Here is a 20,950-nt window from a genome sequence, read left to right as displayed (position 1 = left end):
GTTTCTTACCTTCAGACATGTACTCAGTCATTAAGTTCTATTGATTCTACATCAAAAATCACTCAATATTCTCCAGTCTTACTGACACTGGGATGGCTTCTAGATCTCTTCTCAATCCTATTATAATAACTGCATTACTGGTCTCCCAGCTTCCAGTTTTATATCCTTCCAGGCCATTTTCCACACTGAAAATTTTAAAATGCAAATATGCCCATTTTTTAAACTAACATGAAAACTTTCAGTTACTCCCTATTGCCTTTAAAATAAAAGTTAAACTCCTTATTAGGTCACATGCAATCAATGACTTACCTTTTTGGTTTTGTTTGCAAAATCTCTCTCACAAATTTTGATCTAGCCATACTATATTACATATAATTCCTTGCTACCTTTCCATATTTATAGTCTTTATCATAAAAATTTAGAGAACCAGTCATTACCTCCGACACTGACCCTGTGGAATTAGGTGATTTCTCTGTACTCCCAAAGCAAACTTACAAACTACAACAATTATTGTATTATATTGAAATTATAAATTTGTGTGTCACTTTCTAATCTCTAAATGTTGAACTCAAGTCAAGGACAGTGCCTTATTCATTGTATGTTTCTAGTAGTCACCCCAGTACCCCAAACACAGCAAGGTACTCAATAAATACTTATAGAATTAATGATAAACTAAATATAATTCATTTTTACATACTTGAACAGTTTCCTTACATTGCCAGTGAAAAATATCAGTGTGGGTTTTGACTTTTTTTGGTTCAGAAAAATACAATAACCATAGTATTTACTTGTTCCTTTATCAACTTTGTAGGATGAAGTCATATAAAATGCTTAAGAAACTAAATTGTACCAGTCAGTACCTTTATCTTTCTAGTATTTAAAAAATTGGTTATGTGTGAAAAGAGCCTTCACTTTCTAAATGTTTTTCTTACTCATAACTCTTTTTGTGAAGTTTTTGCCCTTGTTAAGCAAACAAGGTCTATAAAGAAATACTAAAGGAACTTCTCTGAAAACCAGTCAAACTATTGTAAGGCCCTTATGTTTAGAGGTTGCAGCAACTTACTCAAATAAGCTTAAGCAGAAGAAGATACAGGTATTATTGGGATGCAGAGGATGTCATGGAGCTCAAAGGCAAAAGTAGAGTTGAGCTGTTCCAAAGAGTAGAATTGATTTGGAAAGCTGACTGGAATCATAACAGTACCTTTCTCAGTTTTTCTCTCTGAGATCACATGACATCTTTACTTTTTTCCTTGTATTTGCTTTATTATCCTCACTGTGTAGCGAATAGGTTTCTCTGATGCTTGTGCAAAATGGAGCTTAGTCATCTGAAAGCTTCAAAGTTTATGTGCTCTCCTAGTTCATGTGCTTTTTGATGTAACTAGCATCATTATATCAAAATCCTGGGTGAGAACCCTGGCCCAGCTGTAGTTGAGGGCAAATCTCTGAAGAAGAAGGCATGAATCTGCTATGAATTACAGCACCATACAGACTTGAATACCAACACTTCATTAATTTCCCTTTCTAGATTCTGACTGAAAATACTGTGAGAAAAAAAAATGGGAAAGCAGTACATCATTTCTGAAATTAAAGATGGTTATTTGCCCAAATATGTACAGGATTTTGATGATCAGACTCCAAAGTCTAATTAACAGTTTTAACTTGAGTAGCTTTTCTTTACGGAAAAGAAAGAAATAATAGTTTCACCCTCACTAACTGGGAGGGATGAGGAAAATAAGTGGAAGATCCAACACTGCTCATTACTTTCATTCTAAAACAGCTATAGTGGGACAACCAAGAATGTATTAGGCCTTTTCAAGTTGAAAAGTGGCCTCTCTTTAAATATAGAAGGCTCTTTCCTGACATAGAAGGCATCACTACCAGCAAGGAATCCTATAGTCCTGGCCACATTCCCGTTTATGAAGGTCACTGGATTACTTACCTGATAATGTAAATATGTGTACGCTAAATGATGTGAAGAGTTTAGTCTAACAGCATCTAAACAGGAAATGAGAAGGGCCAAAGAAAAACCACTTACCTTATTTGGGGCATTTGTAAAGTTTTGAAAAGCTTGTAATTGTTCTTGAATGAATAAAAAGGAAAAGCAACAATGTGGAACCTATAAAAGAGGTTATACACCATAAAACGATAAAGTTACAGTCTCCAAGAGGTAGAGAATGAACTTATATTTAGAAAATATTTGTGCAGGAGAGTATAAACACAAGAAATTATAGATGCCATCTGTGTTAATTCTTAAAATTTCAAGTGAGCGTGGAGTTAGTGAACTAAGACATGAAACAAAGATAAAACAAGAACCTAGAATGAAAAGATTACTGGCTGAGAGGCAGGAATGGAAAAGAAGCATAATGTTGTGATAGGAAAAAGTTGTAAGAAATAAACCTGGCATTTTTAGAATATAAAGCTGCATTAGAGGCAATAAAAACCAGAATAATCATTGCAGAAAAGTAAATTAATAATGTGAAGATCTCTCCAGATAGACCCTAAGAGAATGTAGAGGAAATGGACAAGATAAAAATTATAAGATGGAAAGTATGTTAAATAAAAGCAGGACAAAAAATTATAAAAGAAAATAAAAGGACATTTTACAAATTGAATGGATAGCATTCCACAGAACAGAGCAGATATGATTTATAGAACAGAAGCAGTAATCAAAAATATGATTCAGGAAAACTTGTTAGTTGAAGAAAAACTTGAATCTTTAAATTGAAAGACCTCATTTTGTTTTGACAAGATTAACAAAGATGCCAATACCTAAATATATCCTGGTGAGCATTTGGAATTTCCAGCATAAAAAAATGAAATCCATAAACATTCTGATGTCTTTGCATCTTACAATCTAACATGAAGCTTGTCCTATAAAGAAAAAAATGCAAAATTGGAGACTAGGTAACTTAAAAATCTTTTGAGGGCAGAAATTATTTAAGATCAACAGCACCTTGAAATGCTGAATAAACTGTAACAAGTGCCCCTTTAAATGAATACCTGAATTTACCCTTTAAGTGAATTCTAATTTAATTAAAATTAAATAAATTCCCAAAGTGCAAAAATTGAAGTGGTAAATGAGAACCAGAGCTGTAAGGGGAAGCATACTTCAACTGCCCTGAGGACATTTTTAGACCTTGGTGGGGCTTTCGTTTAAAATGGCCTAACAGAGATGGATGATAGGTTGTTTAATGCATACAGTTTAGGATTTCTTAGCCCCCTGTATAAAGCCAGGATCCTGCAAGGATCATAACCTCAGTGAAAGCATAGATGAGAAAATAAAACCTCTCCACTGACAAAAGGAGAAAATAAGGAAGCTTGTGTTTCTTGGCTTGGGTTCCTGGGAACAGGGGAGGGATGTGTGTGCATGTGTAGGATGCCTCTCCTGAGAATTTTTAATCAAGTGCCTCCTCTCAAGCAGGTTTCAGTTTTTAATCTGTATTAATTGTGTGGTCTAGGAACAACCAATAAAACACATTATCAGAAGAGTTGTAGGCTTGTAACATATACTCTACACCAGCTAATACAAAATCCTATACTGGGACACATTCTCAGACCAAGACCTGCAGGTTTCTCGCAGATAAAGCCCCAATGAACTTTGTGTTCACAATCCAAAAACAAAATACACACGCATTTACACACATACTGCAAATGATATTTAGATACAACAGGATTAGAACCTGCCAATAATGTCAGTAGACATAGTAAAATGATCACATATGACTACTATATTAAATTAGTGACATAAAAATAAATATGAGGAAAAAATGTATGTAATTCTAACAGAGCCTTAAAATATACAAAACAAAATTGACCTATGTAGGAGAAATTTTATAGATATAGATAGAGAATTCTTACCCAGTAATTGAAGAATACATAGGAATATGTAGAACACTTACAAAATTAATCATATGACTAAATGTATTCAACAAATTTCAAATGATTGATATACAGGCTACAGTATATCAATTCTTAATTACTTAACTACCACAAGGCAATTAAGTTCAATCAGTAATAAAAAGCTTTAAAAAAATCACACAAATGTATACATTTGTAGATTTAAAAATTTTAAATAACTTACCAAAGAATTAACTCGTAAATTTAAGGTGTAACTATGTATCAGAACTTGTGGGGTGCAGCAAAAGTGGATATAGAGTTAAATTTTAAGTGCTCAAATTAGGAAAAAGAAAGACATTCATGATATAAGAAAACAAGTTTAAAAAGCCACATGGTTAATCAAAAGAAGAAAGAAACTGATAAAGACGAGCAAAGATCAGTGGGTGGAATAGAAAATAAAGATACATGAGAATCAAAGGTTAGTTTATGGAAAAATATTTTAAAGTACTAAATAGAACTATACCTGTTTTAAAAATTGAATCACAGAATCTTTATGCAGAACTTAACAAAATTAGGACTGGAGAGTTTTACATACAAGTTTTAGGAAACCTTCAAAGAACAAAAACTTCAATCTTGTATGGAATTTTCCAGAGCATTGAAAAAGAGAAAATACTCTTAAATGCATTTACTGATTCTAGGATAGTTTTACAAGTCAAGTATAGGAAAAGAAAATTAGATACATTTTCTCTGAAGTTGGGAATAGGAAAAGGATGTCCACTGCCATTGTTTCTGTACATCATTGTACTGTTAGTCATAACCTGAGCAGTAAAACAAGAAAAACGTGGAGAGAACCAAATTGTCATTATTCACAAATGATTTGTGATTGGTTACATAGAAGACTCAAGTGAATCTACCAATGTGATTTCAGAATTGATAACAGAATCTGGCAAGATTGCCAGATATTAAAAAAATCAATATATAAACATCGACTATGTTCTATACATCAGCAACAAACAAAAAAAGGTAATTTTTAAAAATCTCCCTTTTACAATAGCAACCAAAGTGCTAAAGAACCTAGGTATAAATCTAATAAAAGTGTAATAAGACCTTTAAGGGAAAAAGTATAAAATTCTACCGAGGGATATTTACCTAATCTTTAACAATCAGACATGATTTTTTATACTCATTAGATTAGCAAAAAATGGAAAGTCCAACATTAACAAATTTTGTTGAGGATATAGAGCATCAAGGATATGGTGGGACAATAAATTGATGCTACCATTTACTGAGTCATTTGTTACTGCCGAAGTTGATACTGTGCATTCCTTATCATCTAGGAATCCATTCTTAACTCCATATTGTCGGGAAACAAGACAAAATATTTGAATTCAGGCCTTTCTGGAAAATCCTTGACATATGATTGTAGTAGATATAATACTGCTACAGGAAAAAGCCTCACTGAACAATTAAGGAAGTAAAATATACTTCAAGGAGCATTTCAAAGATTGCCTGGGTCATTAGTTTTATGACTATAAATTTACTTTGAGTTTTCATTACAAAATTATGTAGGAAACATCACGAGTCAAACATGGCATGGATGGCCTACAAAATCCACAGCATCCCCAGATGGAGAGCTGTTGGGAGAGAAAGCATGTACATATGATTAGTTGTGAATGAATACACTGTGTGAATTCATAGTGTATCCATCTATCCATGTAGATGCTAGTCAAATAAGTTAATGTATTTCTTTCTAGAATGATTATTTAAATATATGTCTCATTAAAAGTGTTTATATTTTTCCATATAAAACTATAGTAAAAATTTTTATTTTTCACAGTTCAGTGAGTCAGTCAATTATGCTGTTCACTTGTAACTAAGACTTGATGAAAAATTAACAAGTAATAAAACACAGAGAGGAAAGAAGAGTAAAATAAATTTTGTAATAGGAAGTGTAACTTTCATTGCCTATTAAACTTCCAAATACTCATATATATGTGACTTTAGTCTTTATAGAAAGACTAATTAATCATCTTAGAAATCAAAAGTAGGCATAGTCCAATCCAATAAACTGTACAATTACAACTGAAGTATTAAAGTTGTTTTTTATACTCGCTATCATTTTTAAGGTTATAGTGAATTTAGTTTGAATCAGTATGTTTAATATGATGAGGCAAGTGCCCCTTCAGCAAAGTGAACACAATTATTCTTCAGTTTCAAAGGACAGAAGATGATAATTTATTAACATATTTCCAGAGAAGAGTTTTGGTTGGTTAAAAAAAAAGGATATCCAAAGAATTTCTTGTAATCCTCATATAATACATTTTTGGTATGTATGTTCAATTGTTTTATCATTCTATTTCTATGTGCAGTACAGTAGTGAACATGTATAGATGGGTAACTTCTTGTAGGTATGTTATTTTATGTGTTATTTAATCTCTGTTTATTCTTTTTGATCAAGCACGCAAATCATCAGATGCATCTGGTAGGAAAACCCCTTTTTTTACAGAATAATTCTGTTACTTTGATTATCATAAGCTAAATTTTTATGAGATATTTTGTGGCAATTAGAATATTTTGTGTTGAGTTTTTACAATTCTGTTCACTGAAAATATTTTTAGTGTGTGTGTATGTGGGGAGGGGGAGAGTATTTTTAGAAATACCAAATAAAGCTCTAAAGAGGTAGATATTTGAATAGGGGTGGAAGAAGATGGACTAATGCATTCCCCTAGATTTACACTTTCCAGAGATTTTTCTGCTGTCATTTAATGATAGAACTTGGTATTTTCATAGGTAACTTACCTTAGTTTCCATCCTCTTTTGTTCTTTCTGGCATGCACTAAATAATTCTTAAATAGAATAATGCTTTTATTAAGGTAAAAGAGGGAGATGAAACTAATGACAAAGTAGAAGGAACATGAATTATTATCTTTTCAGTAACAAATTTTTAAACTGTTATTACAAAAATGACACTATTAAAAACATTATTGCTTGTGGTTCCTAATATTTTATCTTTCTCTAATAGAAAATTTTTAATAGCCCTGTTCCTTATTCCCTACAAAAATAGCCATCAAGGTCTAACATATTGAGACGTCTAATCCTCATCATCCCTCATTATTTTATCCTATTCCCCTCTCCCTTAGCAAAAGATCTTGCCTTCTGTTTCCCGGAAGAAATAGAATCTAGCAACTGTGAACTAACTCAGTTTACTTCTGTTTCTACCCATGCGTTGAAAAGCATCACTATGCCAAAAAATGCCTCCCTGATTCGGCATCTGCTTGCCTGTGCACTTCATCTCCCACTGATGTTTTACATGTCCCCGATGCTGCAGTTATTACAAGTCAGTTGCTGTTTCCTGGATAAACCATGCTCTTCTTCCATGCCATTTATGTAAGATCACCTCAGCCTAGGAGGTCTTTTTCCCCAACTTTATCTGCCAGAGGAATTCTTACCTTTCAAGATTCAGCACAAATGCTGTATTCTCTATTATGCCTTACCTTACTGTCCAAGAATTTCCCCCTCCCAGCTCTCACAGCACCTTATAATTGCCTTTGTTGTAGTCTTTGTCCCATTCCATTATGATGATTCATGTAAGCTTCTCATTTCCTTAACAGTGGAAATATGTTTATTCTTTGTAGTATTCAGAGTCTAGCTCAGAATCTGACACCACTAAATGGTGCTCAATAAATATTGTTGAAAAGATTGTTAAGCCAGCACTGAGGAAGTGGAATGACTGAAAAATACTAAAGTTTTTCAAAAGGAAGAAACCAGGTGTTATAATGCGTAATGTCTTTCCTACAGTAGATTTTGACTGAATAACAGAACTCCAGAGATGGTATTGCAATAGTTACAGGATATGTATGTCAATATTTGCTTCTTAATATTGTTATGAGGACTATTGTTGTGAGAACTTAAAGTTTTTTTAGTTGTTGTTTTAAGGAAAATAAGAAGGTTATTGATTTTGGCACTAAACAATAGTTACTTATTTCTTTACCATTTAATTTGAAGATAACTTATTTGAATACATACAATCAAATAATTGAATTTCTACATTAACATTTTATTTCTGTATATAGTATTCTGAAAAAATGCGTATTGGTGACTTCATGCTAATATGTTATTCATATAATTTAATCATTGTCTAATTTATTTTTTGGACACAAGCTTGCTCCTCTTCAGAAATATCTGGTAGGCAATTACTTTTTAATAAAACAAATATTACCTTTAAATTTTTTTATTTATTGTTTGCAAGTTTTTATTTTCCTTATAAAGTTTTATATTTTTAAGTATATCAAGTTAATGAAATATTTTCATTGATGAAGGAAATAGTTTGTTTAGTTTTGTTGGGTTTTATCTACATAAATGATTTATATTGCAATTTCTTGTGTGGTATTTTAGAAAGAATAACTGTAGCACCATGAAACAGTAGATGTACAAAGTAGTAGAAGAAAGATTAATACAGTAAAAGAAAGATAAATAAGTAGAAGAAAGATTTATAAACTCTTAATACAAAATATGAATGATATTCTTTTAAGAATTGGATAATGGTATACTATGACTAACAACATACTCTTTTTATGATAAGCAGTAACCTAGTTTATCTTACACAGCAGTCAAAAATATCTAATAAATACATTTGTTAAATGTTAATAGTGAAACATTCTTATAGTGGAATTACCTGAATTATATGGGATGAAGTTATGCTGTGCCTGAATTTTCAGTCAGTTTTCCTAATGTTTAAAATAAACTTTAAAATCTGATTTTTAAACTATGTTCTATGTATAAATACATTGAAAAATTTGAGGGGGGATAAGAAGTAAGTTGTGTTTTTATGAACTTGTGAAAATGCATAAAAATTGTCTCTCTTTTTTTTTTCATCCTTGAATGTGGGTGAATGTTCCTGCAAACAAATCTTGGGTGAACATGTAGATTCCTTTGGTATGCTCATTTCCTTTAGAATGCAATGTGATAGACTATTTAAATCATACAAACAGAAAAAATATATAATTGAAAATGTATACTTTTGGGAATAAATTAATTTTTTGTGTATCCTCTTTTTTGTAGTATCTACTTTGTTCAATTATTTACCAGTAGAGAATAAAATGTGTTTCAGAAAAATCATTCTTCGAAGGATTTTTTTCTTAAGAAGAGTTACTAATCACTGTTAGATGCTTTGGAGATAGGTACCTATGGTCACACAGCTAGGAAGTATTAGAGCTAGTATTCTAACTCAGATGTTCCAAGCTCTGAAACCATCATAATAATTTAAGTGGTTAAATGTAGATATGGCTTATATATTAGAACACAATAAGTAAACTAAATAATTGAGAACTTCAAACTATATGCTTTATAGGGAATTCTGGGTTGAATGTGGAGCAGTATTTGAATCTGGCTGTCTCTGTCACATCTTATTATATTAATTATCTGCCAACACTTTATTTCAGTGGATAGAAATTTTTTAAATAACCAGAGAAGAGAAAGGCATTTAGAAGTTACATCCACCAATATCTAAACATAATAAAATTCAAAGCAAATGCATGTGGTTCTAGATTGCTTATTGTTTTAGGGTTACACATAATCCAATATATTGTGAAATATTTTATTTTTGGTAGATTTGTTATTAAAATATGTATATTTTGATTAACTTATATTTTTACAAATAATTAACTATGTTTATCTTTGCATCTACATAGTACACATAAAAACTAGAGATTTCATATGTGTAGATATTTTTATATGAAAAAAATGTTTCAGGAACAGGTTTTCCTCATAGAACTATTTAATAACATCATACTTAGTGCCCATCCTTTAATGTACTTGAAAAGAAAATCCCTTTATATTTTGAAGTAATTCACAAAATATAATAATATATTTGATTAATACTCATTTCTGATAATTTTCACATAAGACCTTTATAAAAACTTTTCCCTACTTTCTACAGTATTATTTGACAGTAAACTCAGGAATATTGATGAGTACAGAGAGTATTTTAAAGAATTTCTTGCATATTCTATTAGTGAATAAAATTAAATAATGCCGGAAATTTTTCTTTTAGCTTATCACCAGGCAGGGAAAAGGAATTTTTTTCAACTTACCATCTTTGACAAATACTGTCAGTCCTTCCTTTGATCAGTTACTTTTTTCTTAACTCCAGATCCACTTAGCATAAAGTGACAGGAGAAGCTGAAACAGGATGTTAAGGTTGTTTTTTTTACCTTCCCTTACTCTTTTCTTTGTCTCTAAATTATTTATACTCATATAGGCATCTGGAGAGTTTATATTGCAACTTGATGTGCAAGTTCTATAAATAAAAGATAACTAAAAATATTTTTCAGAAGAAACAAGGGGTATATTTTGGGAATCACAAGTTGTTTTTTCTTAAATGCCACAGTGCATGTTGCAATAAATTATGTTTTTAATTTAATTTATAGCCATCATGTCCAAGTGAATGCCATGTGCAGATATGTCTGCTCCATGCAAAAAAAGAAAATCTTACCTATAAAATTACTCTTTTTCTGTTGTAACTAGCACATTCATTTTTAGAAGTAAGGATGACTTGAACCATCCTAAATTCCAAGAAAAAATTACAATTTGGCCGGACACAGTGGCTCACACCTCTAATCCTAGCACTTTGGGAGGCTGAGCCAGAAAGTTCACTTGAGCTCAAAAGTTCAGGACAAGCCTGGGCAGCACAGTTAGACCCTCATCTCTACAAAAAGTAAGAAAATTAGCCAGACTTGATGGTGCACATCTGTAGTCCCAGCTACTCAGGAGGCTGAGGCAGAAGGATTGCTTGAGCCTAGTAGTCTGAGACTCTAGTGGACTGTGATCATGACGCTGCACTCCGGCCTGAGTGACAGAGCAAGACCCAGTCTTAAAAAAAGTAATAGAAAGAAAAGAGAAAATGTAAGAATTTGCCACCCTTAATCCACCCCTCAGGAAGAATTAGATTATATTTGGATGATTAGGTAAAATTCTTTGATTCATTGTTTTAGTGCATGAGATTTTCCTACAATGGGAAAATTCTAAGTTTAAAAATTCTTTTTCTCAGTTTTTCTAAAAAAGGCATTCTGAGAGTATTTTACAGTAAAATACAAAGGACAGTTTATAGAAAGTACTAAAATAATGTCTTCAGAGATTCATACTCTAATGTTACTTAAAAACTAATGTCTGCTCTTGGTGCCTGTCATCATCATTTTGAAATCTCAAAACATTTAAAATGCCAAAAGCCTTTTTGGTTAGTAACAGTATTTTCCCAAAGGTATGACATTGGTATGACATTTATAAAGGAGGAAAAATAAAGTATGCTTTAAAATAGGTACCTATCTCACTTCAGTACTACTGTATCATTGAGAATCTTAAAGAATTTGTGAGCCCTTCACTAGTATAGTCAGGTTTTATTCTTATACCTAAAGATATGAACAACAATACATTTTGTTAATGCTATTTTATCTCTTTGGAATATTTTTCCTATTTGTTTTTAAACATCTGAAGTTGTTTTCTAAGATAGCTTTTGAAAATGGGGAAAGTTTTAACTGGTTCATCATTTAATTTACAAATTTAAAACTTCAAACCATAGCTCTATAAAATAATGTGGCTATTTTATACCCACATTATTAATCAATATACAAACACTTGGTTTTGAATTGCTTTACTTTAGTGTGCATTTTAAATTGGGTATTCAGACATTTAGTTTATGCTGCAAATTTAGAATGAGATTGTTAAACTGGATTTTTTGTTGTCGATGTTTTGTTCTGTTTTTAAGTCTTTGTTGGTGTCCTTTATGTGCTAGTCTTTGCTTTTATTTTTTCCCTTTGCCATTAGTAAAGAGAACACAAATCTAATACATAACATAAATCCTTACACCTGAAAACAGCTCTTTATCAAGATCAACTATTTTTGAAATTCCACGAATCAGTAGGTTAATGTTTTCCAGATGTTTTCAATTCTTGTATCTAAAGGCTCCGTTAATATTACTGATGGCCTTTTTACAGTCACTATTTTGTCCTAAATTAATTTCTGACTTTCTTACATTACTTTCTGGTATGTTTTCAGGAACAGAATTTTTGTTATGACATTTGAAATTATCAAAGTGGTTTCTTTATAGAACAATATTAGAGAATCTTAGAGATTTGAGAAGGTTCTTAGAGATACTAAATAGCTCTTTAATGTATCATGGTGATAAATATACATTTTATCACAATAGATGACATGTCTTTTTTTAAGTGAGAAAACCATATGCAATATAAATATTCTTATACATAATATAAATATTCTTACAAGATAAATTTGTTTTTATATGTATATTTTCAGTGAAAGAGTTTCTAGCCAAAGCCAAAGAAGACTTTTTGAAAAAATGGGAGAATCCAACTCAGGTAAGGAATATTTAGATTTTTCTACAATTAAAAATCTTGTGTTAATAAAATCAGGATTCTTGCCTAAGAAATTTATTACTTTAGAAATTTTAATTTTCATGTGGTGTTAGTAAACAGAAGCTTAAAATGGGAATTTTGCCATAGTTATACTTTGATGTATTAATTAATAATCTTAATGTATGCCTAAATTGCAGGAAATAATTTCCAGTATAATACCTAATTATAAATTTGATACTGATTCCAGTTGCTATAAAATCTTAATATTTTCAAATATATTAATTTTGAATTATGCCTTTGATAGCATACTTATAATTTTTATTAATTACAAAAATAAGAGTCCTTACATACAGTTTAAAATTCTCAGTCATAGAGAATTTGGCTATCAACAACATCCCTGATACACAGGCATCTTTTTTATCATCATTTTGATGGGTTATGTTCTATATAATTAAAGTATTTTAGATCTTAACTAGGATCTAAAAACTGTATATAAAAAACCATCTATAGTTTACAAAAATAATATTTTTGGAGTATAAATAATGAATGAATTTTAATAGTAAATTAAATTTTGTTATACTTCAAGTTCTGGGTTGCATGTGCAGAACGTGCAGGTTTGTTACATAGGTATAAACGTGCCATGGTGGTTGCTGCATCCATCAACCCGTCATCTACATTAGGTATTTCTCCTAATGCTATCCCTCCCCTAGCCCCCCACCCCGCGACAGGCCCCGGTGTGTGATGTTCCCCTCCCTGTGTCCATGTGTTCTCATTGTTCAACTCCCACTTATAAGTGAGAACATAAAGACCAAAAAAAAAAAAAAGAGGTCGTTATTTGAAAAAGATACTTGCACACGCATGCTTATAGTAGCACAATTCACAATTGCAAAATCGTGGAACCAATGCAAATGCCCATCAATCAACGAATGGATAAAGAAACTGTGATATATATATATATATATATATATATATATATATATATATATATATATGATGGAGTACTATGCAGCCATAAAAAAGAATGAATTAACACATTTGCAGTGACCTAGATGAGATTGGAGACTATTATTCAAAGTGAAGTGAAAGTAACTCAGGAATGGAAAACCAAACATCATATGTTCTCACTGATATGTGGGAGCTAAGCTATGAGGACACAAAGGCATAAGAATGATATAATGGACTTTTGGTACTTGGTGGGGGAGAATGGGAGGGAGGCAAGGGATAAAAGACTACAAATATGGTGCAGTGTATACTGCTCAAGTAATGGATGCACCAAAATTTCACAAATCATCATTAAAGAGCTTACTCATGTAACCAAATACCACCTGTACCCGAATAACTTATGGAAAATAAAAGAAAAATAAAAGATATTATAACCAAAAAAATTAAATTTTGAAAGTCTTTTCTGCCTAGCTCAAAAGTTTTTATTTCAAGTATTTTCTCACTAAAGAATTCTAAGTAAATGTTTCTTAAAGATGCCATTACTACCAAGATTTAGAGTATGACCTATAAGTTAAAACATAGCCACAAAGATTAAACATTGTGATTACAAAATGTTAGACATTGTGTAACATGAAACAATAAGAGAGGTAAGGAAGATAACATATTTTTATAATACAAAGAAAAGCAATGAAAAAAGCATAAAAAGCAGAAACACATATTCTGTTGTCTATTAATAAAGTTTGTTTTCATTATTTGGTTGGGACTATGGTAAACATTTTAATCCATCCATGTTGATAAAACCTAAGATTAAATATTAATTAAATTAATTCAGTCAGAATTATAAGAGCTTTTTGTGTTGATAAAAAAATCTTATGACTACTTAAAATTATTTTAAATTTTAAGCTGTGAAATCAAACTATGATGAAAACAAGCTATAAGTAAAACAGAATTGCCTGCTGTCTGTAATGATCCAACAGAAAGCTAAAATGGGTCTCAAAAGGCAAGGTTTGATTTGCAATACAGATAAAATCCAACTACAGTGAACTGTAATACCTATACAGATTCCTCACTGGACAAAGAATCATACTGCATCACATTTTTTCAAGCTAAACACTGCATACTGGGCCTTCAGAATATTTTTCTGATATTTTCATGGAGTTCTTTGCAATGAAACCTATTAAACAAATGGGTCAGCAATTACTACTTGTTGCCATTTAACACATAATTTGTTCCTAATAATTTTCATTTTGTTGTGGCAGGAACAAATTTAATAGATTGATGCCTCCAATTATTTGCTTCTGTGCTGTAGTCAAAGCCAAACAAAGATGTTTCCTTATAACAAAACATCTATTCAAGAAAAAAAGAGTCTGATTATTGTTCTGGGATTCTGGCTTTTGGTTCTTTGTAGAATGAGGAACTCTTCTTTCCTTATTGTTGTTGTTGTAGATAATACTGTGTTTTTATAATATAAAGAGAGAAAGCCACTAGGCTCTCTCATGCTGCTACTATCTAGTTCTATAAGCTTATATAAAGACAGAAATGAAGCAAGACTGATTTCTTCACAGGTAACTTTAGTGAAAGAGCTCTGATCCCTCAGTTTATCTATTCATTACAGTTATTTGCAAGTGCATTAAGTCTGTATGGCTTCTATGACTCTTTGTCAGTATGCCTCTGGTCAGTTTGTAATTATTAAAATATGAAACTAATTTATTGGAAGTTCAGTACTAAGGTTAAAGTCCAATACTAGGAATGCATACTGGAATATAATCTTTAATATTTCAGCTGAGGCTCTTATTTCCTATTACTATTATGCTCTGTTTTCCAATATATTCTCTCCTCAGATATTAAATACTTTCTTATTCAAAGGGAAAAATAGAACCAATAAACTGGAATCTCAATAGCTTTTTTGTATTGCATTTAAATGGATAGTTATAAATGGGTTTATCCATTATGATTATGTATTATTAAAGCATTTATAATTCCCATAGTGTTTTTACGAGAATTTTAAATTTTATTTATGTATTTACATATAGAATAATGCCGGACTTGAAGATTTTGAAAGGAAAAAAACCCTTGGAACAGGTTCATTTGGAAGAGTCATGTTGGTAAAACACAAAGCCACTGAACAGTATTATGCCATGAAGATCTTAGATAAGCAGAAGGTGAGTGTATTTGTTGTTATTTACCTTCAGGGTAAACTTTAGTTTTATCAGCTAGACTATTAAACAGATTCAGTATAATGACTTACCATTGGCAGCTTCAAATAATTTTATTATTAAATTTAATTTTTATTGTAACTAAATTTTTATTGTAACTATATTATACATAGTTAATATACAGTCAGCCCTTCCATATCTATGGGTTCCACGTCCATGGATTTAACCAATCACAGATTGAAGATATTTGGGAAAAAAATTACATCTATACCTAACATGTACAGACTTTTGTTTCTTGTTATTATTCCCTAAACAATACAGTGTAACAACTATTTACATAGCATTTACAATATATCAGGTATTATAAGTAATCTAGAGATGATTTAAAGTATATGGACACTGTGTATAGGCTTTATGCAAAGCCTCTGTCATTTTATATAAGGGACTTGAGCACCTGGGCATTTTGGTTTCTGCTGTAGGTCCTGGAACCAACCCCCAGGGATACTGATGGACAACTATAATTTATTGTGACAATTATGGACTAATTTGTTTTGTAACTATTACAGAGGTTAAAATGTGTACAGTAGTGACCCAACCACTTCATGTTACAAATTTTGAAAACCTGAGGCCCAAAGATTTGAAATCATCTCAAGTCAGAAAGTTAGTTAAATAAAAGGCCTAGATTAAAACACAAATCTGACTCCTACTCAATTTATTTGCTCAATATTATCAGTATACTCCTAATTTTATATATTAATACCTGGCTGGTATCTTTAATTACTTTTGTTATTTATATTTAACTTCTTGACTTCTGTGACTATCCTCACATTGACCATTAGACTCCAGCAAGAAAGAATGCCACCTTCTAATGATTTACACATATACAAGAAAATTATTTATATGTCTTGCTAAAGTCACCACTTCTTAAATTCAAAATAGAATCACATATGGAATAGAATCACAGTCTTGTGAAGTCAAGATAAATTACTTTCCCCTTCTATTAAATAGAAAATCTAGAGGAAGCTTAAGTCTAAATGACCTAGGATACAAAGATAGTTTTTGTTATAAAGATAGTTTTTTCCCCAATATTTTGTGTGTCCTCTTCTATGGCAATATAAAATAAAATTTTAGAATTTATACCTATATTTATTTAGATATTATAAAATGAAAATTGTTCATTTTTATTCACTATTTTTCAATTATGGACTTTCTCTTCATTTTTAATTTTCTTATTCATCTTCTGAAGTATTTAAAATCACTATCTACTTATTGCAGATTTGAGCCAGCTTTTATAGAGGACTTTAAGTCATTAGGACCTTAGTATTTTCACATTCATTTTTAAATTACCTTAAGTAATTATATATTTGTTTATTTAAGCATAATTGACATAACTAATTTTTAAAGTAATTTCTTATGAGTTTGTTTCTTATTCCTACTTAGCTCTCACTTCTTAATTGAAACCATAATTGACCTTCCTAAGACCAAGTTTTAAATCCTCTATTAGGTTTTCATTTGAATCCTATTATTAAAAGTAATGGCAAAAACCGCAATTACTTATGCACCAACCTAAAAGTTGGTAATTGTTATTATCTTCCTTATCCAATTCTAACAATTTTGCTTATCCAAGTTTATTACTATATGGAAAACATTCTTTTAAATGATAACTTTTTAATTTTGCTTAAATACATTAAGAGATATTTATCTCTCAATTACAGGTTGTTAAACTGAAGCAAATAGAGCATACTTTGAATGAGAAAAGAATATTACAGGCAGTGAATTTTCCTTTCCTTGTTCGACTGGAGTATGCTTTTAAGGTAAATTTTAGTAATATCTAAATAAGGTATTTTCAACCTAAATTTTTTTAAGATGAAACTATAAATGGATTCTAAACCAGATGATAAGCCTGAAGAATATGAATAAACAAAACAAATACCTCTAGAGTTTGTGTAATTAAATCCTATTGTGCTTATAACTTAGGTAACGTTTGAAAAGGTTTTCATTCTCCCTGGGGAAATTGTTCAAAGGTGATACTCATGAGATGGTATTACAAAAAGAAATATTTCAATTTATCAAAAACCATAGGGATATCTTAATAACAATTCTTATGCAAATTCATACACCCAACACATTTTCTACTTTGATTAAGCCCTTTTTGCCACTATCTCATCTTCTTTTACTTAGTAATTTGAGTTCTAGTCTTTTCATTTATACAAAGCAAAATTTTTGTTCCACTATTCAAATGTCTGAAAAATTGTACCACATTTATTATTTAAATTGGTCACTTTTGAGCTCTTTGGAATGATACTGGCATCTCTCTGCAATATTGAATCATATGAAACATTTTAATCTTTTTTCTCCTTTATTCTTTAAATTAAATGAAGACCTATGTATTTAAAATATTAAAACCATTAATCTTTTATACATAAAATGTAAATATTCTTATTAATTTTTTTAAATTGTTTTTTACCTTTGTTATTCTTTTGCATATATTGTAACGTTACTTCATTGCCTGAGTATTTAATTGTTTGAGAACTAGATGTTCTCTGCAAGAAAAGGAAGAGCAAAAGTCCCAGACTAGTTTGTGGCAAAAATAACTAGGAGGGGAAAAATATGAGTGTCTCTGTATAGAAAAGCTAGAGCATGTTCCATTTATTCTTTATTTCTCAAGGTTATTAATCTGTCAGAGAGATTTTAAATTTTTCTAATTCAGCATTGTATAATATTAAAATAATTTTGACCTAAGTTGAATAATTGTATTTCCTTTTTATTTGTTCATAGGATAATTCTAATTTATACATGGTTATGGAATATGTCCCTGGGGGTGAAATGTTTTCACATCTAAGAAGAATTGGAAGGTTCAGGTAACTAATGGTTTTGCTTTCTTCAAATCTTTATATGCTTGTGTTGTTTAACCAGATTTTTAAGTTGATGCCAATGCCAAAAACTTATTTTGTTTGATTAATATTTTGGCCATATGAAGCATTAGGTGGAAACAAAGAGGCCACATCATACACAAGTTTTAATATAAAGAATATAAAAATTTAATATAAAAAAAGGACTTCGAAGCCAATTTAAATGTTATACTACTGCTAGATATTGTGAGGGTCCATTACTTGAAGAGTTTTCAGAAAATGGAAAAATTAATTGAATTTTAAAATATCAATATTTATTAAACAAATATTAATAATACAACTCCAGGACAGAGGATTGTTTTAAGGATGAAGATGGAAAATAAATATATAGAGAAATAATAATAATAGTATTATGGTAATAAGATTATAAAAGTTTGTTTTTCACAAATTTAATTCTCCTTAAAGTTCTTGCTAAGTTTAGTTTTTAAAATATATACATAATTTAACGGGAGTTTGTACCTCATCAGGTTATGACTAATAAGATCTCAGAGTTATTAAAATAGGTTATAGAATCTGATGGTTTTACCTGTACTTAATAGTTTATAAGCCTCTACCGTTCATTAATAATCACTAATAGAATAAAGCTAAAATAAAAAACAGGTACAGCTTCATTCAGTATAGTATGTTGAAGTCAAAATAAAAATGTAGAGACAAATCTCTAAATTCAACATTTTATTGAGGAAGCAAGAATTGCAGTTTGAGGCATATACACAGACTAGGTGGTCTTCAATGTGTCTAGAAAACAAAGAAAAGGTTGGAGGTTTTATAAAAAGAAATTTTATGTTTATTTGTTTTGAAACAAAGTTTACTAGCACTAGTTAAGTTTTGGGGAGCTGGCAAGCTCTGATTGGTGAGTGATGGTGGTGGGTCAAACGCGTCTAAGAGTCGCAGTAGGTTGTCTCAGTAGCTGTTAGAGAACACTGGTTTCAGGTTACAATAGGCAGTTTCAGCAACTAGGCTTGTGGAAAATATAATTTTTTTGTTTGTTTTTGGTTTTTTTTGAGACTGAATCTCCCTCTGTTGCCCAGGCTGGAGTACAGTGGCACCATTTCGACTTACTGCAACCTCTGCCTCCTGGGTTCCAGTGATTCTCTTGCCTCAGCCACCCAAGTAGCTGGGACTAGAGGTGTCCGCCACCACATCTGGCTAATTTTTCTATTTTTGGTAGACACAGGTTTTCACCGTGTTGGCCAGGCTGGTCTCGAACTCCTGATCTCAAGTGATCCACCCTCCTTGGCCTCCCAAAGTGCTGGGATTACAGGTGTGAGCTACCACACCTGGCCTTAATTCTTGGAGCAGGTGCTGTGTGCCCTGAGTGCATTATTCCCTGGCCCTCGACTCTGATTTAGTTAGGTATGATGAGAATGACTAATTTGTATAATCAGCTTTCACATTTTTCCCTTTTGATCAAGATCTTTCTCTGAAAGCATTGCTTGTCAACCATCTTGAAGTTAGGCTTAATTATTCCTTGGTGCTCGGATGGACTTGTTCTGGTTGTCTCTGTCCCACATATGAGAGAAGTTATCTGTTGGGGGGTGTCTATGTAGGGACCTGGGCCACATTCAAGTAACGAGGAGGCCAGAAGGAAATTTTTTCTCAAAGTAGATTTTTGTCTGGAGTCCAGCCAGCATCGAGTTCCCACTTATCACTTCCATAGGTATTAGCAGTCATCTTTAAGTGTTGGGCTAACGTTATTCTGTTGGGACAGCTGCCTTTACAAAGATTAGATAGGCACTAAGAACAAAGCTTACAAATGATAGTACAAAAAAATTAACAATATAGTAAAATGTATTTGTGCAGTGCTTTTGAACTAAAGCCCAGGCCTAAGGGCAAAAAACTAAAGAAATCAAAGGACCAGGGGAAACTGGTGAGACCTGCTATAGCCATTGACTAACATTTTATGACTGGGTTGAACTAAAGCAGAGAATGCCAAACTTTGCAAGAGGGACCACCAGCACAAATTAAACAAAAAATTGTGTTAAGGATATTGTCGATGTTGTGACTAGATGAACTGAAAGAATTTCTTAAGTCAGGCTTTGTCAATGGCTATAGCAGGTCTCACCAGTACCTATAGCAGTTACTGATTGTGAATTTTAAATTACAATATTATTTGGTTAAGTGAAAAAGCAGGCATTAAGAGGGGTAAGAGTTTCATTACAATATGGAGTCTTGTTCTAGTGTTTTGAGAAAAGCTGTTCACACCATGGAAAACATCAACTTTCTTGGCTTTGTTTACAGTGTAAATGTCTCTGGCTATGGCTTTGGGCAGTTTGATGAACTTTCTGTGTGGCCCATACATCAGGCATGAGACTTGTTTCTTAAAATTTATATAGTTTCAGCTAACAGGACTTCAGGAACAGAGCGGTTCTCATTTTAGTAATTTTATGGAAGAAAGTTCGATTGGAGGAACCTAGAAGAATTTAGGACCTTGTCTAGTCTATAGGTAGATAACAAGACTCAAAAATAATGTACAGACTTACAGTCTAATAACAGGTATATTATAGTTATTCTTTAGAAAAAACTTTTTTCTCTACATTGATTACATAGGAATCTTGGATTTAAAAACCTCTTGAGGCAAGGAAGCCGAACCAAGGCAGTCTTAGATTTTCCTTACAGTCTTGAGGTTCCTGGTCCTGCCAGGAAGTAACAGTTTTTATTTACTCATTGTAATGCTGAGAAACCCTTGAAGTCAGGCATTTTATGCACTTTTTAAATACAACAGTTCTGTTAGAGC

The 20,950-nt window shown here is 31.5% G+C and overlaps 1 protein-coding gene across 9 annotated transcripts in view; it reads left to right on the top strand.

The window, feature by feature from the left end:
• The window catches only part of PRKACB (protein kinase cAMP-activated catalytic subunit beta), a 161,259-nt gene that overhangs the window by 89,814 nt on the left and 50,495 nt on the right, over positions 1 to 20,950 (top strand). For 4 of the 9 annotated variants that reach the window (XM_034933999.3, XM_034933959.4, XM_034934024.3 and 1 more), the window contains exons 2-5: positions 12,148 to 12,209; positions 15,182 to 15,310; positions 17,020 to 17,118; positions 18,083 to 18,165. In XM_034933999.3, the coding sequence (XP_034789890.1) occupies positions 12,148 to 12,209; positions 15,182 to 15,310; positions 17,020 to 17,118; positions 18,083 to 18,165 (373 nt within the window). Of the gene's footprint in view, positions 1 to 6,295; positions 6,320 to 7,998; positions 8,023 to 12,147; positions 12,210 to 15,181; positions 15,311 to 17,019; positions 17,119 to 18,082; positions 18,166 to 20,950 lie in introns of all 9 variants that reach the window. The other 5 variants (XM_034933971.3, XM_034933989.4, XM_034933996.3 and 2 more) reach the window with 2 other exon arrangements.

Source organism: Pan paniscus, chromosome 1, assembly GCF_029289425.2.
Source record: "Pan paniscus chromosome 1, NHGRI_mPanPan1-v2.0_pri, whole genome shotgun sequence".
NCBI lineage: Eukaryota > Metazoa > Chordata > Mammalia > Primates > Hominidae > Pan > Pan paniscus.
The sequence above is the reverse complement of the archived record's forward strand: the minus strand, read 5'-3'. Positions and strand labels throughout refer to the sequence as shown.